The 15,991-nt window shown below is 37.1% G+C and overlaps 1 protein-coding gene across 1 annotated transcript; it reads right to left on the bottom strand.

Annotated features, from left to right (window-relative positions):
* Nucleotides 1–1,428: 1,428 nt before the first annotated feature.
* LOC105438774 lies at nucleotides 1,429–5,687 on the bottom strand. Its single transcript, XM_030989600.1, has 5 exons — nucleotides 5,630–5,687; nucleotides 4,972–5,061; nucleotides 2,934–3,158; nucleotides 2,642–2,809; nucleotides 1,429–1,544 (listed from the first exon to the last, which is right to left on the bottom strand). The coding sequence occupies exons 1-5, from the start codon at nucleotides 5,685–5,687 to the stop codon at nucleotides 1,429–1,431; spliced, it is 657 nt and encodes a 218-aa protein (XP_030845460.1).
* Nucleotides 5,688–15,991: the final 10,304 nt, after the last annotated feature.

Here is a 15,991-nt window from a genome sequence, read left to right on the forward strand (position 1 = left end):
GACTTCAAAAAAAAAAAAAGAAAAAAAAAAGACACACACTTTAATTAGAGAGGCCAAAACTTTAAACGCGATTATTTCGGAATGGCCAAATGCGGTTGAGGCCCTTTTGGCATAAGGCCGACGATATTGTCTTTATTATGTTAAATAATCTTTAAACCATAATAGTGGCTGACCCCGAATTCCATAATGACTGAGTTTGGAGAGCAGAATAGCGTGATTGAGCGTGAAATGTGAAATGGTACATAGGATTAGTGAGCTGCTATCAAAAGACAAGGAGTTAGTAAGCTGTAATAACAAAATAGGAGGCTTTGTTGTGGATTGAAACAAGGTCCCGTAAAAGCTTAGATACATTGCATCACTTGAAACTATTAAGCATGAGGCATAATTTAACATTTAACAGGATTTAAGGCCAAAGTAACGCATTCTTATGGCATTACCCACACTTGGTGCCTCGGCTTAAATGTGGTACAGGGATATTTTTGATGGCACTGTTAAATGATCCTGTTGCTCAGTCATCTGTTACATAATAAATTTCAGTTCTCTGTAATACATACCGAGTGATACTTGTTGAGATACCGGCCTCTGCTTGAACTTCCAAATCAGGAAAGCTGTAACAGGTTGAATTTAAAGCGAGGGAGATTAACATAATGGAATACGAAAATATGAAATGTATAATTTAGCTGACGGTTAAATGAAAATTATTGGTGGAGAAATTGTAAGAGGAGTGTTTAAACAGATGGTCCGCGCGTCTTTGGCCTCTCTGGGAGCAGACATATGCAGGATTTGATGCACGCTGACGATGGTCTAGTACTTAATTAATACTGGGAATCCCGCTTAACAAGCCTAGATTTTCTGAGATTACCCTTTCCCCCTCACAGTTAAAGGTAAAGACCAGTTATGGTCATGCGATTGAATTGTGAAAGAAACGTTGTGGAATCGATCAGAAAAGGTTGATCATCTAGCATCTAGCATCTGCAAGGTTCTGGAATCATCAAAATGATAAGAAATTTGGCCCATTCTTCGTAAAGTTACAAGCACTATACACAGAAAGATGTATATGGGACTACCCTATATCTCTCACAGGACCATGAGAGAAACAAATTTACCAAATATATGAATTAGTAGGCGGTTTCCCGGCAAATTTTTTATCATCATGTATTAGTCAAAACATATTCTTTCACATGATTGGTAATGAGAGCTTCAATTTCATTTTTTGAAATTGGGGCTTTACCAATACTGGTCTTTACCTTTAAATCAAGCAATATACAATATGTTGTCTTATTCTCAAACTTAAATGTACTCTGTAAACGTGTTTTATTACGGACATTCTGGTTTCATGTGATATTAAAAAAGGTTGTGTCTGGAGGATACGAAGAAAATTCGGATTTTCCATGTAATTGGGCAAAGATTCACTCAACTCATTGTTATTTACTGTGCGCTATTTAAGAGGTTTTCATCGCCGTGTATCACGTCAGTGACTTCAACAAATTTACGAAATGTACACAACAACTTACCAAACACAGCGATGCCAACTGGAATCATCACTGCATTAAAGAGGAAACGTGAAAACATTTAAGTTTTTAAACAAAACAAAACATGTACACATATTCTAATAACCACCTCTCTATTATCCAAGATTTTCCACAGTCCAATATATTCCTGCATTCACTATAATTATTGCAATTCTTCTAATGCAAATTATTATGCATTCCGAGAAAAGCTGTGTTGCCTTTCTAAACAAATTGTAATCCAAATACAAAACCGTCGAATAACAAGAAGTGACCACGCAAGCTTTATATTACATAGAATATGACGATTCATTGTTTTTTCTCAATCAATGTCTAACTTCCTTTTACCTCTCTTCATCTGCCTCTGTTTCCCCTGAATTCAAAATCGGGATTGTACTGATGAACCAGGCAGTTGTACCTACCACTATATAGTGTACCAATCATCTAACACAACATTTGCGTACAGCTAGAATGTATAAAATCAACATCGAAACAAAAAATACACGGCTTTCTAAAGGCTGAGAAAGAAAAGAATATCATGAAGCGGCTCGAACTTCATCTAAGTCAGAGTTGGGTTAATGGGAGTGCTACGTATGTGTCGAGTAGTCTGCGCACTAGTTGTTTTTATTCAATTGAGAGTGTACTTAATCTTGCAAATTTTCTTTACAGAAGTAATATTGAAGCTCCTATTTTGAATACAGTATAAGGACAGGGAAGTACTGTGATATTTTGTTTAGGCGACTATTGTTGCAGGATGCATTACCAGAATAGGGTAAAGGGCTGCACTCGTATTTTCAGTTGATTTTTAGGACAAAGGTTCGGGGTTACAATTAGGGAAAGTGTTTAATCCTGCTTTGAACTGATGAATTCGGTTCTAAGAGCAACTGTCTCTGGAACATGGTGTCGTAAAATCCCAACGCATTCTCCCTTGTACGATTACCCTTTGCCTGCTTGCACTCCTATTCTTGTATAACATACTATGTTAATAGAAAACTGTAAATATTCGAAGAAAATGCGATACTAGGAGAACTTCATTACTTTTGCTTAAAATAACAAAATCTTGGGTTGAAAACGTGATTAAAACAAAGCAAAACAGACAACTTCAATCAACTCGTAATGGCCGTTATTCTTACCTCCAAACGCAATTCCAAACTTGGCAGCAAGGCTGATACCAGAACCGGTGTCGTCCACCGTTTGATCCCGGCTGTCCGTGGTTGTTGTGGTGACTGTCTGTGTCGATGTCGGTGTGGTGGGTGTGCTTCCATGGAGTGCTGGGGTGGTAACGGAGGTGTTTAGTGCATCTAAACAACGATAATAATGTTATTGTTAACACTTCAATAATTATGAAGTGTTCATGTAACAGAAATAAAACAAACTACATGATAAAGGGAATAATTAATACTTCTTTTCAATGACAAAACTTACCCAATACCTCGAGGTGGTAGAGGCTTGAAGAACTCGTTCCATAATTGTCAGTCACGGCGCACCTATACCGTCCATCATCGGCGATTTCCACCTCAGCGATGCTCAGCGAAAATGAGGATTTCCCACTTGAGAAGTGCTCCTGTACACTGTACTTCCCATCATCGATGGTTCCATAATTTGTGTTGTCTCCATAACTGGCAATGCCATTCCAAGAAGGACCATCCTCTAGAGGCAAAGCGAATACTTCACAATAAAGACAAACACAATTCTCATGGTATGTATTGACTTGGTTTAGGACAGCTATATGTATGAAGTGAACTTGCTTTAACGAACGTCTGTACAGTCCTGCGACTATACTCCCGAAATTGGGTAGGAGTCTATATAGGAGATCTATCTCTATTGATACACACCATAAATGAATCACATAGAAAGGGCCAGGGCTGTTGCCCGCATGGGTATTTACTCGTGAACCTATTAAACGAAATACATGTACACCCCCCCCCCCCAGGAAAATTTGAAGAAGTGCAAAAACAAAAAGTAAAGCAAATACTAACTAAAGACCGCAACATACTTTTGGACTCTGGAGGGCCCAAGAGTGCAGCATTTAGACTAATAGAAATGCTCCCTCGCATAATATTCTTCAAAATGTACAAGTAAATATTGCTTATTTTTATGCTGTAGTTTTGCTATAATAAGGAATGCTATTTTTTTAATACAACAAAACTTCAAAAATATGTGAGGGGAGGACCATTACATCACATTCGCCCCCCCCCCCCCCAGTCGGGGGGGGGGGGGGGGATGGGTATTCATATATTAAGACATACGGATTGTGCCGCTTTAATGGCTACCTTTTCAAACAAAAATCCCTAAAAATGGGTCCCATTTTTAACAAAAATATCCCTAAACATGGATCCGGTTCTTCAAAATTTCCAAAATTTTCCTGAAAATTGTGAAAAATGGGCTTTACCTCCCGTCCAAACCCATTCTTAGTATCCCCCGGGCTTGGCCCCTCTCGTTCACTTTGCTCCCTCGTCCCTCGCATTTCGTCCCCCCGGTCATGAAAATAAATCGCCGCCCCTGCATGTATACTGTCTTTACATGCTCAGTTTCCGAAACATACATAATAAAATATTTTTGGTGAGAAGTTCATGAGCGCCGGTTGTCCATTGTAATCTAAGTGTAACCGAATTCAAATAAAATAGGCCCACTTACCTAGATTTAAGTAGATTTTACGATCATTTTTAAAATGGCTAAACCAGAGTAAAGTTTGAACAGAAAAAGAGCAGAAATGCCTTCTGACCCAATGTAAAACAAAATGGCAAGTGCAAAATTCTACTTCAATTGACTATCCTATACCCAAGTGATCGTGGTTCAGATTACACGGTAAAAAGCGGCGTTTTTAATGAGGTACGTGTAATAATAAGCCTCACATTTCTTACTTTACAACCGCGTATACGGTGCGTCCCAGAAAAAACGAAACCCTTCCAATGGCTGCCTACAAAAAGAAGACGAAAGATTCACGCATGGTTGATCGTCAACGAAATAGAGTTTGTTGCTACGGCAACAGCCAGTGAAAACGAATTCGTTTGATGTAATTATGGATATGCAAGCATTATTTTAAACAAACAAAACTTTGTTATTCCTGGCTCATTTTTCCTGATTGAGGTGTCATATGAAAGGGCAAAAATGAACTTTCTGGAAATGTGATTTTCTCTTTGAAATTCAGATACCCTCCGCCAAATGACTGTTTGTTACCCTTTCTTCAATTTGTCTTTAATCACTCATGCATGAAGTGGAGGATCTAAGCTTTACAAATAAGTGTCGCTTAATAATTATAATTGTCATTAAGTTATGATAAAAACTACAATAATTCTCGGTTTCGTTTTTCTGGTACGTACTGTATAGGCCCTTTGTTGCGCCCAAATGACATTCATTCATACACGTTGAACATAAAGAAAAGAAAGATGAACAAAACGCCGCGTTTTACCGCTTCTTATTTAAGAATCCTACATATTTGTCTAAAAAATGTTTATCTCACCTTTCAACCAATTGACATGCCATGGCATGCCTTCGAAAATGCAGGGAAGCGTTGTGTTCTGCCCTGCTAAGACAGCAATTCCGGCCTCCCCTTTTAAAAGTAACAATACAAATAAAAAATTCAAGTAGTATACTCACACGCCATGTGCTCGGACAGATTCGTTATCCAGATAGTTAATTTCAAACAGTAATTTCGAGAAGTTTACTTCAATACAATATTTTATAAGTTTTAAGGACATTCGGTAGGATTATTATAACTGACAAATTTAATATATTTGATGGTCAGTGCTATTTGATGGATATTTTTCCTTAACTCCAAAGGCAAAAGTGAGAGCTTCAGCTTTAAATAGAAATTAATTTCTTGGTTGGCATGCCTTGATATTCGACATCTACAATGTTTTTTGCACAGTAAATCACGTACTTCTTTTCACTGTACATGGTCAGGTTTTGTTAATCAAGATTCAAATATCAGAATTCCCCCATTACAATAATTATAATTTAACATCGACCTCCGGTCAGGACGAAACATAACATCACTCGAGAAAATCTTAATTTTTTGGTTCATATAATCATGTTTTTAATTGAAGGCAGGAACATGCAATATTTGATAATATAGATATCAATACAGTAAATAAGTGAGTGTGACACTGGGTACGTACCTGCAGACAGATGCACAAGTATCCCAATGATAAAGATTATGATGGGGAGTTCCTCCATTGCTATCGTATAAAATAGGTCTCGCCTGCTCTCTATCAACCTGCACAGATAAAGATAAAAAAAAGATGAGAAATTTGCCCAGAAGCTTAAAATGAGGGGGGGGGGGGGGTCAAACTGTATTTGTGGGTGGTGGGGTTAAATCTCTGTTTGGTTATAGAAAGTACATGCATATTGTTTACATCGTGCCTATCAAGATTAATTGAAATCGACGACGGGTTCGTTCTGCATGATTCTGTGAAACCAGTCGCAGATGGGGGGAGGGGGGGGGGGAGCGGTGGATGTGGCAGTTCGATAAAGTTAAAGGGGAAGTCCACACCAAAAATTATTTAGTTTCGATAGAAACAGAAAAGTCTGAAAAACCAATCAAAAACAGTTTGAGCAAAATCGGATAACGAATAAGAAAGTTATGAATTTTAATGACATGAACACATTTGAAAATCAGAAGACAAATTTGCAACATACTCATGAGTCTGTGACGTCATTGCCTCACTATCCACCAATTATTTTCTTTATATTGATAATATAAATGTCTAAATTCCCCCTAAAAGTCTTATTTTCTTACTCCAGCATCCAAGTTATTGTGGATGCACTAACATAAAGTAATTATATTTTCAGTTAAATCAGGAAAAATATGAATTATGATAAACTGTTTATAAACAAAAAAAAAATGATCATGAATAAACAATATTTAGAAAATAGTAAAAAAAGAAGAAGTTCATAACAGATTTTGTGAAATGTCATGCACACAATACGATACGAGTCATATAACCTGGGAAAAGGAAGGGAGAAATCAACTTGTTGTGGATAAAAAGGGAAATTAATGGCATAAACATATATATATATATATATATATATATATATATATATAAAGTAATTGATAAATAGTGAGGCCATGACGTCACAAACTGATAAACAAATTGGCAATTTGTGTAGTGATTTTCTAAGTTCCATAGCTTTTCATAATTTTTTTTAAAATTCATAACTTCCGTTTTAGTTATCCGATTTACTTTTAAGGAATATCCTAGGAAGATGGTGGACACTGTGCGCATTGCAGTTTGTTTCAGTATACGCCCCATATCTCTGGCCGGCAAGATACAGCAAGAAATTAGTCAACTTTGTTTCTTTCTTCAGGTCTCGTTCAGATATGCGGTGGTCATTATGACCACGTCGTTTTTTCGTTGATGTTATAGACTACGCTAAATAGTTATGCATATAAATTATAAGGATAAAAAGAAATTAGGAAACAATGACTGCGTGGTAAATTAAATAAAATGTCATTATTGCTGTCCTCCCTTTTTGGAAATCTTTTGGAAAGGTTGAAATAATTGTCTCCGACGGGAATCAATGCTTTAATTTGTCAATCTGTCGTTCAATTAAATCTGGTATCGCCGAAGCCACTGGGCCGTCTCCGTGGTCTAGTGGTTAACACATTGGCGTTAAAAGCCAGTGACCAGGGTTCGATTCCGGAGACATTATTCTTCAATCTTTGCAAAAAATTTACAAAAAGGGAGGACAGCAATGGGGAATTGTGATTCAAGCTACCCAACCTTTATTCTCACATTTCATTACCATTGTATTTATTTATATTTCTAGAGAGTAGCCACAGATGTTGTATGTATCGATCCTTACATTGATATAAATACCCACAATGCTGTGATCCCAATAGCCTTCATCCGTAGTGGATTTCATTACGTCTCTGCATGGCCGCATTTGTAATTTACTATGTGTTGTTTTGTAACGCGGAAAAAATAACAAACCTAGACCAAAGTCCAATCAGCAATATAACAGGAAATCACATCGGCATTGTGATTTCGGACCGACCGATTATACGACAACTGCCATGCATGTTCTCTACTAAAGGACAAGCACAAGTGCTTGGCTTTACCAGGAGAAATATTATATTTTGGGTGTATAACCCTTGCAATAAACTGGCGTCATATCGTGTCATTTGTAGTTAGTGTGACGGAAGCATGAAAAGAATAACGCGGAACAGTGCTGGCAATCATTTTGAATTTGGATACTGCAGAGTGTGCAAAGAGGAAGTTCCAAATGCTTATTCAGTGGGTGTCTTCGGTCTACTGGAACGAGCCTTTTACACAGGAAGATACATTTTGGAATATTACTATACAAGGTAAATTGTTTCATCTATACAGGGCACAGTGTAAGGCCAAGCATAGAAATCTACAGTTTCTCGTTCGTTTTTTTAAAGCTGTTATGGCTGTTTTGTTTTGTGTTGTACTTTTGAAGATAAGGTTTTGATACGTGCAATTTTTCTCACCAATACTAATACAACATGAAGTCAAGTTAGCATCCTCTTATGAAAGGACATTGCTCTCACCCATTCAGTATGCTACTAAGTGTCACGACGAGTGCCATTTGGTCTCTTTTAATGACCCCCCCCCGATGACCTAGATTCCCTCAGATTCTCTTGTGTCAAAACATAAATACCACATAAATGCATGAAAAAAGGGGGGGGGGTAGAAGAATCCTAAAAAGAAGCCGGAGTGGAGAAAAAATAAATAATTATCATGATTATTGCATTTAACACTCTTATGGTTTGCCTAATCATAATCGTGTATGATCATTGAACTGACACAAAGTCTCTGGTAGGATGTAACAACCCAATATATTACTAGAAATTCACACAAACTTTATGTTTCTTCATTTCGCTATAATTTGTCAAGAACAGTAATAAAATATAAAGGATACATTATTTGGAATAACTTACCAGATTCTCTCAAAACATGCCCAACATTGTCTAGTTTTAAGCGTAATTTTAAACACAAACAAATATCAAGTTACAATATACTTTTGTTAGCATTTATTAATTCTGCCTGTCCTTGTATGTGTGTATATATGTCTTAGTTAATGTAATGTCTATATTGTCAATATTTTGCTTTTATTTACTGAAAATTTTACTTTTGGGGTTGTAGAAATAGGGTACCAGTCTAGATAGGTCAATGGCCTTTTCTGGTCCCTCACATCCCTACTCCTCCCGTTAATCATTTTTAGTGTTACTGTTGTTGTTTTATTTGTTCTTATTATATTTTATATATATTGCATTTTGTATAACTGTATTTTGAATGTTATAAGGCTGTAAGTTTTTTTATTGGATGTGAAATAAACTGAACTTAAAACTGAACTTGAACGGTTAGCACATGGCCCAAATGACCCCAAATATCCACAGGTCTTCAAAACATGAAGATGTCCCACTTTGTACATTTTGAAATAATCACTGCTACAGCGATGGAGGTACTACATACATAGCCTTTGTTTCCCCTTCTCAAAGATTACTTCCACCTGTGTAACATGGAGCACACTGCTTGTGCATACACAAATAATGAGTACATAATTTTCATGAGCAAGTATCCAGTATATTGTCTCCGGTCGGCAATAACCTTTGCTCCCATCTCGTAGAAATGTAATGAGGGTCGTGAAAAATCAATTAGATACGCACTATCGATAGGAACAGCGCCCTCATATATTAAAGGCATCGCTTAACAATGTTAAATCTGAGATGCAAGGCCCTACGTGTAATAAGTGTCTGTGATATTGTGTAATATTGAAGCCCTAACAAAAAAATCGCGCACCAAAATGATCAAAAAGTGCCTCAAAAAAGTAAAAATCTTTGAGTGACCGGTTTTTTTACCATACTCGTTTTCCCCGATAGACTGTAGTGTTATGATAACCGTTTGGCAAACGCAGAATTTGGTTTCGATTTCCAATCATAATTATTTTGATAATCAGACAGGCGATCGGCTTGTAAAAGTCATGGGGTTCCTGACTGACCCAAAGGGTTATAATTATCATTGCAGCATGAGCTAAATCCAGGATTTTGTTTCAGAATCTGAGACAAAGATACCGGATCCCTTTAATGCAATCGTGGCAATGGTATCGTCTACATCCTAGCCTTTTGACAAGGCCTCGTGACTCTGGCTAAGCGGCTGAGATGAGTCTAGATACCCCGGGTGAACGCGCGACCGAGTGACGAATGTCACGAGGCCTTTTGCAATGTAGGTTTCACTGCTCCGCATGAATTATTCATAGATACATATTAGCATGCCAATACGCCTACTTTGGATATATTGACCGATCAGAACGGCGATCTCCCAGTTGGCTTCGTTCGTGATTCGTTCCATGTAGAGGTCAGTGGTCTTAGCACGTACGTAATAGTTCATAGTAGGCATGTAGGTCCATGTTCGCACTACGTAGAGTTTACTCTGTGTGTGTGTGTGTGTGTGTGTGATGGATACTATGTGCTGACGTCGTGCGAGGATACGTTCGCTGATTGGACGCTCCCTTTTCTGAAGCGAATTCCAGTCGGAAATAAAGGTTAACATAAGAAATCCAAAACCAGATTGATAAAGGCTACTTGTCTGGGCAATTCGCACTGGCGTTCACTGAGGTTTTCGCGATTAGTCTCTTTTTAGTCGCTCGGCGTCTATCAGACATGTGGCCTTGTTTAAAGGCTATCTACATCCAAGCAACAGAGCTGACGATGTCTTTTCAGTGAATCCTCTGATAACTTTTCAGATGGCCCACAAAATCATATGGGCTGTTGGTATCGTGTGGTATAACCAATAATATACTGTGAATTAACTCATGGTCACATGTCACAGGACAAGTTGTCCTCGAAACACGTAACATGAAATACGAAATAATACTTTTCCCATCCTCTTTATCTCTCGCTTTACTCTATATTTCAAACCCTAGACTATATATTTATCTTCATGGTGAAACCGTAAACGGTAAACATAACGACGAATGATAAAAAAGGGCTGTTGGTGTATACTTGTAAAGCACAGGTAACTTGGTAAATAAATTATGACGTTCGATTTAACAACTTGATTATTTAACCCTATTCTAACCGGGCTATTTCAGACCGGGTTTTTACCAGGGGGGGGGGGGGGGGGTGGGGTCGATCGCCGCGAAAATTTGCATGCATGTCAAATGAAGTGTATAAAATACTATGGTAATTTCAATTTCTTGAAAAATTCACTCATTTGCATATACATGGTATGCAAACAAGGTCATAGAATTCACATTTTTACCCATAATTCATATATTATTCATATTTAAGCGTTCCTTTTCACTACATATATTCGATAGACCATTTGGAATAATAATACGCCAACAAAAATTGGAAGAGCCAGGTTATTCCTTATGCTATCTCTTGTTTTGACAATTTCTCATGTATTTCATTGTTTTTAAACTTATGTTTTTTTGGTGTTTTTTTGGTTTATATCATTTCTTACTACAATTCAACTATTTTGAGCCGAAATAAACACCTAAACTTTAAGCAGGACCAAATAACCAATGTTTTCTCTCTTTTTAGGAAAAATTATATTTCCATAGGTTTTGTACACAAATCACAAAAATGAGCGATTTTCGGGCTGACATGCAAAGACAAAAGGTCACGTGACTTTGTAACTATACGTCCGATTTTCAAAAAGAATATTTTAAAAGATGCGTAAGACTCGAAAGAAAAAGGTCATGAAAGGAAAACTCTATATCTGCCGCGGTTCCGGAGTAGTCGCGAAATTACTACAGGGGGGGGGGTCAAATTGACTCCCCCAGGTTAAGATAGGGTTAAACTTGAGAGCTATGTCCCTTGGATCGATGTTCCCTGCAACCAGACAGTTTTCCGACTCTTGGAATACTAGATGATCTATCTTTCCTTTCTTTTTCTTTTCTCATCATATCCCATTTTGCTCTTCTCCTATGCCTATTGATTCAAATGCCATGTTTTATATCACATATCTATGTCTGTTATTTTCATTTAATATGTTAGGTTTTTACTTAAGTTTTTACTTCCTAATTATTTATATGAAAATTGTTATACCACTATATATCTTTATTCTTGTTATAGGCTATTTATTTGATGCGCTATCTTTGCACTTAATATTGGTTTTTTTAAATACATGTATTGTATTTATTAAACTTCTTTGATGTACATCAATATTCTGTTTATAAACATATAATCACTTTACAGTTTACACTGTAATGTATAGGATTTCCCGGCCAAATTCGCGAGTTTGTCATTCAAATTAATTTGTCTTGCGTTCAAATTCGACGGTTTTAGTGCAGTAAGGTATATCTCGGGTTTATATTCCCTTTTCTAGTTTTCAAATATATGGAATTTTCTTAAGAATCTACGTATGTTTCATTCAAATTAATGAACAATGTGCTTCTTTCGCTTTTTTGGTCATTCGATTTGGCGCAACACGATTTTCTGACAACGCGACGGTGTACTTCTAGCATTCTAATTCATTTGTAGCATTCAAATTAGCACTTTGTGCACTTAAATTGATGGTCAATATACATTTCTCGTTTATTACACACTTTTTATAGCTCATTCTTTTTCTTTCAAGATTGTTTTTTGATGTGTATTTCATCATATTTCATCTTCTTGCATTTATACACTTATACTTATTAGATTAATCCGATATTCATCAGCATTTAAGTTTGATCGTTAACAACGACTTGCATCTACGGACCTGATGGTCTCAGTTTATTTGTAAATGTTCATGTAAGAAGTTGTTTGTCTTATGTTTCATCATAAATTTATCATAATTTCATCATAATTTAATTATGGAAGAAGGGTACAATATTGTGACTGGGGTAGGGACTAGAGTCAACAATTTGAACATGATTCATTATTTAGCCATGCCTTTAGCCATCGATCTGCTGGAGGGCAAGTAAACTATGAAACTCTTTAAGAAAAACAGAGGGGTGTGCTGGGTATAAGAGACGATGTGCATTACTTTTGTAAAATTCCGTGTCTGTAGTAAAAAGGGGCGATTGAGGGTACCCCCACCTTTCCCGGGTATATGAACATGTCCGTGCAGAAATGCCATATCCCTTGATTTCGCCCCTTTTTTTAACTTTTTGTCTGACTACACCCATCCGCATTGTCCTGAAAATAAATAAATGGAATAACAGCTTAGACCCCAATGGCAAATCATGCATTTTAACTGCATTATTTAAAAACTGTAAAGTTTGTTGCAATTCTTCCCCCTAACATTCCTAACTTGAATAAAAATATTACGAATACGAATGACAGGTGTTAATTTGAATGATAAAAATTACGCTTCGACAAGTGAATATTAATTTGAATGCTAGTTGAGCAGTTTCTAAATTGAATGACAGATCTATGAAACCCTTCGACCAAAATCCTAAATTAAATACAAAAACTGGAAAATTGAATGATAATTGGCATGGCAAAGCCGATCTGCGCTAACTTAAATGCAAAGTAAATGAATTCGAATGACAAACACGCGAATTTGGCCGGGAAATCCTATAATAAATCAATACATGTATGTCATCTTTGAAAAGTTTTTCCTCTGTATTCATTTTCAATTTGGAGTCTATATGATCGGTTTAATGTTTGTTAAACGGACTTTGATACCAAAAAGCCGTCTTTTTAGGCTGATGTGAGTTTTACCGTGAATAAATAAACTTAATTCAATTCAAATTCATATAAAGGAATATTATGATCAATACATATGAACACGCCCATTTTTAATTAGCAATTATAGTATTATTTGAATATTTGTTGTTTGGTAAATCTTAAGATCGAAAGATTTTCCAGTACACAAAAGGCGATTTTATGTCTGTGCATGAAAGCTTAGTTTGCTTTCGGAAAACCATGACTGATAACTTACAAAAAAAAAAAAACGGTTCAAGAACATTGGATCAATCAATCCTAGTAGGCCTGTCTTCACTATCTCGAGATTGCCAAATATCCAGCTATTTGAACTATCCCGATCGCAAACTATCCAGCTAATTTGCGTCTTCATCAGACCGACGTAGCAATTAGAAGGATATTTGGTCAGGATTGTCATCCCAAGATATCTTGGGATAGTTTGCAAAATATCCCACTATTTGGCAAAATATCCAGCTATTTGTCCCGTGCGTCCTCACTAGACCGAATATTCGCAATACGCGCTAACGCTGAGCAAAATATCTCGAGCTAATTTCTCAAGATCGAGTTTCAAGTTACGAGGTCGAATCTCGAGATAGTAAAGACGCGATTTGTTACTTCGGGATTAATTCCCAAATAGCGGGCTATTTGGCAATCTCGAGATGATTAAGACGCGCCTAATGAGCACATTACGACATTACGACCAAATTTAAAAGCGATAAATCAGCCTTCAAAGTCTACAGAACTAGTTTTAAAAAAATGCTCCGGCATGCTCAAGGTGACTATATGAAAAACAGAATGTCTAATAACTTGCACCAAGACACTAAACAATTGTGGAAAATTGTTGTCAAAACGTAATGACAACGGAGATGTCCCTCCATTGTCTACCAACGGCGGGAATCCAACTGACGACAGCCAAGAAAAAGCAAACTTTGAATAGCTACTTCAAATCAGTTTATACACAAGAGGATGTTGAAACTATCTCTGATATACCTTTCGGAAATGCCTTCCATCACAATTACACCAGAAGGTGTCAATACGCTCCTGTCCGATCAATTGCCTGCTAGATTCCTCAAAGAATCTGCCGAGGAGCTGGCTGCAATTTTATCAGCAAATGTTTATCAAAGCCCTAAAAGTGACTCGGTAAAATTGTTGAATGTTGATGAAAAAATTGCTTAATTATTGTATAAAATGTAACTTATTATATTCCTTCTACTGTACTAACCCTCTGACATGCAACCAAATCCTGAAAAAATTCTCAAACCACGAAGATATCTATGGTTTTCTTTGAAGGAGTCACTGTGCAACACCCATTTACAGTGATTAACAGTAAATTCTCCTAACCATTTTTGAATTTTCCCAACCGTTTTTCTATGAAAAAAGACATAAAAGAGGCTATTAAAAATCTTTCGACACTTCAATGTCTGGAATGGTATGTGGAGCACATATATTGCTTTGTGACGATTAACATTCACCTAAAATGTAATTAGATTGTACTAATATAGTTGGGAGAATAAAGGAATCGATCAGATCAGTTTTTCCTAATTTGTATCGTTAATAGTGGTCCGTTTTCACTCAAATTTTCAGATTATCTTTAATTGTATATCTAGCATTGAAGTCACTACCTTAGCACCACTATCTCTCATCTGAACAATGTTACCAAGTCCCTTTAAACACCAAGTCTACTCCACTGAAAAGTTGAGCTGATTAGATAGACAAAAATCGAACCACCATAAGCCTGGCACATCGGCATCTTGAATTGTCAGAATGTAAACCGCCGTCGTGGCCCACGTTTTCGTCCTGAGGAGCATACGTCACATGACGTGATCAACAATCTGACATCCGTGCGGCAAATTTAAATGTCTGATCGAAATAACCGAAACAAGAATCGTTCTTAAAAATCACCTGATTGAAGTACGGCCGTGATATTTGGCAGTTTTAACCTTTGATTTATTTACAATATGCTATACCTTTTGAAAATTAGAGTGGACTTGCCCTTTAACTCGGGTGAACTTCCGTCAAACTAGCTGATGCCCCACATCACTCCAATCTTCAACAAAAATTCACCCGGCAACTATAGACCAATCAAACTAAACTCAGTCTACTGTAAGATCTTTGAACATATCCTTACTAGCAACATCATGTCACATTTAGACCGATGAAATACTCGTGTGGACTCTCAACACGGCTTCCGTAAAAGGAGGAGGTGTGATACTCAACTAGTATCTACAATCAGCGACATAGCAACATATTTTGATACAAATAAGCAAGTCGACGTTGTATTATTGGACTTCTCAAAGGCGTTTGATCGCGTTCCGCATAATCGACTACTAAAGCTACGGTCACAAAGGTTCGTACGAACGATGCCTTCGTACGAATCTCCCCGTTTTTTCCATTTTCTTTCCGAATTTCCATTGTCTGAAAATCGTTCGTACGGCGTTCGTAGCAGTTCGTAATGGCATTTGTGACCGAGGCTTTAAGAAGCTCCATCATTACGGGATAAGAGGAAAAGAACTCGGCTGGATCAAACCCCTTTTAACACAAGAAAACGAGGAGTAACACTTGATGGAAAACTGTCCTCAGCTGCAGAAGTTACCCCCAGGGTACCGCCATCGGCCCACTGTGTTTCTTAATTTACCAGGAAATATATTCGGAAATGGACCAAAACACTTTTCAAAAAGATGTCGACGCCCTCTCTAAATGGGGATCCGACTGGCAAATGGCGTTTAATACGGACAAATGTTTTACCATACACTTCACATCAGAGAAATCCCCAAACGTTACCCCCTACAAATTATGCGACAACACTCTGCAAGTGACTTCTAGCCACCCCTACCTGGGCATCACCTTCAGCAGCGACCTGAAATGGAACTTCCATATT

Source organism: Strongylocentrotus purpuratus, unplaced genomic scaffold (assembly GCF_000002235.5).
Source record: "Strongylocentrotus purpuratus isolate Spur 01 unplaced genomic scaffold, Spur_5.0 spur5_scaffold_18, whole genome shotgun sequence".
NCBI classification, from domain to species: domain Eukaryota; kingdom Metazoa; phylum Echinodermata; class Echinoidea; order Camarodonta; family Strongylocentrotidae; genus Strongylocentrotus; species Strongylocentrotus purpuratus.

Bases quoted from the DNA above. Each gene is read 5' to 3' on its own strand.
- LOC105438774 (XM_030989600.1), bottom strand. From the start codon at position 5,687: ATGGAGGAACTCCCCATCATAATCTTTATCATTGGGATACTTGTGCAT. The intron at 2,810-2,933 runs GTAAGTTTTGTC...ATCGTTGTTTAG, and splicing joins CTACCACCTCGAGGTATTGG to ATGCACTAAACACCTCCGTT. The intron at 1,545-2,641 runs GTAAGAATAACG...TCTTTAATGCAG, and splicing joins GTTTGGAATTGCGTTTGGAG to TGATGATTCCAGTTGGCATC.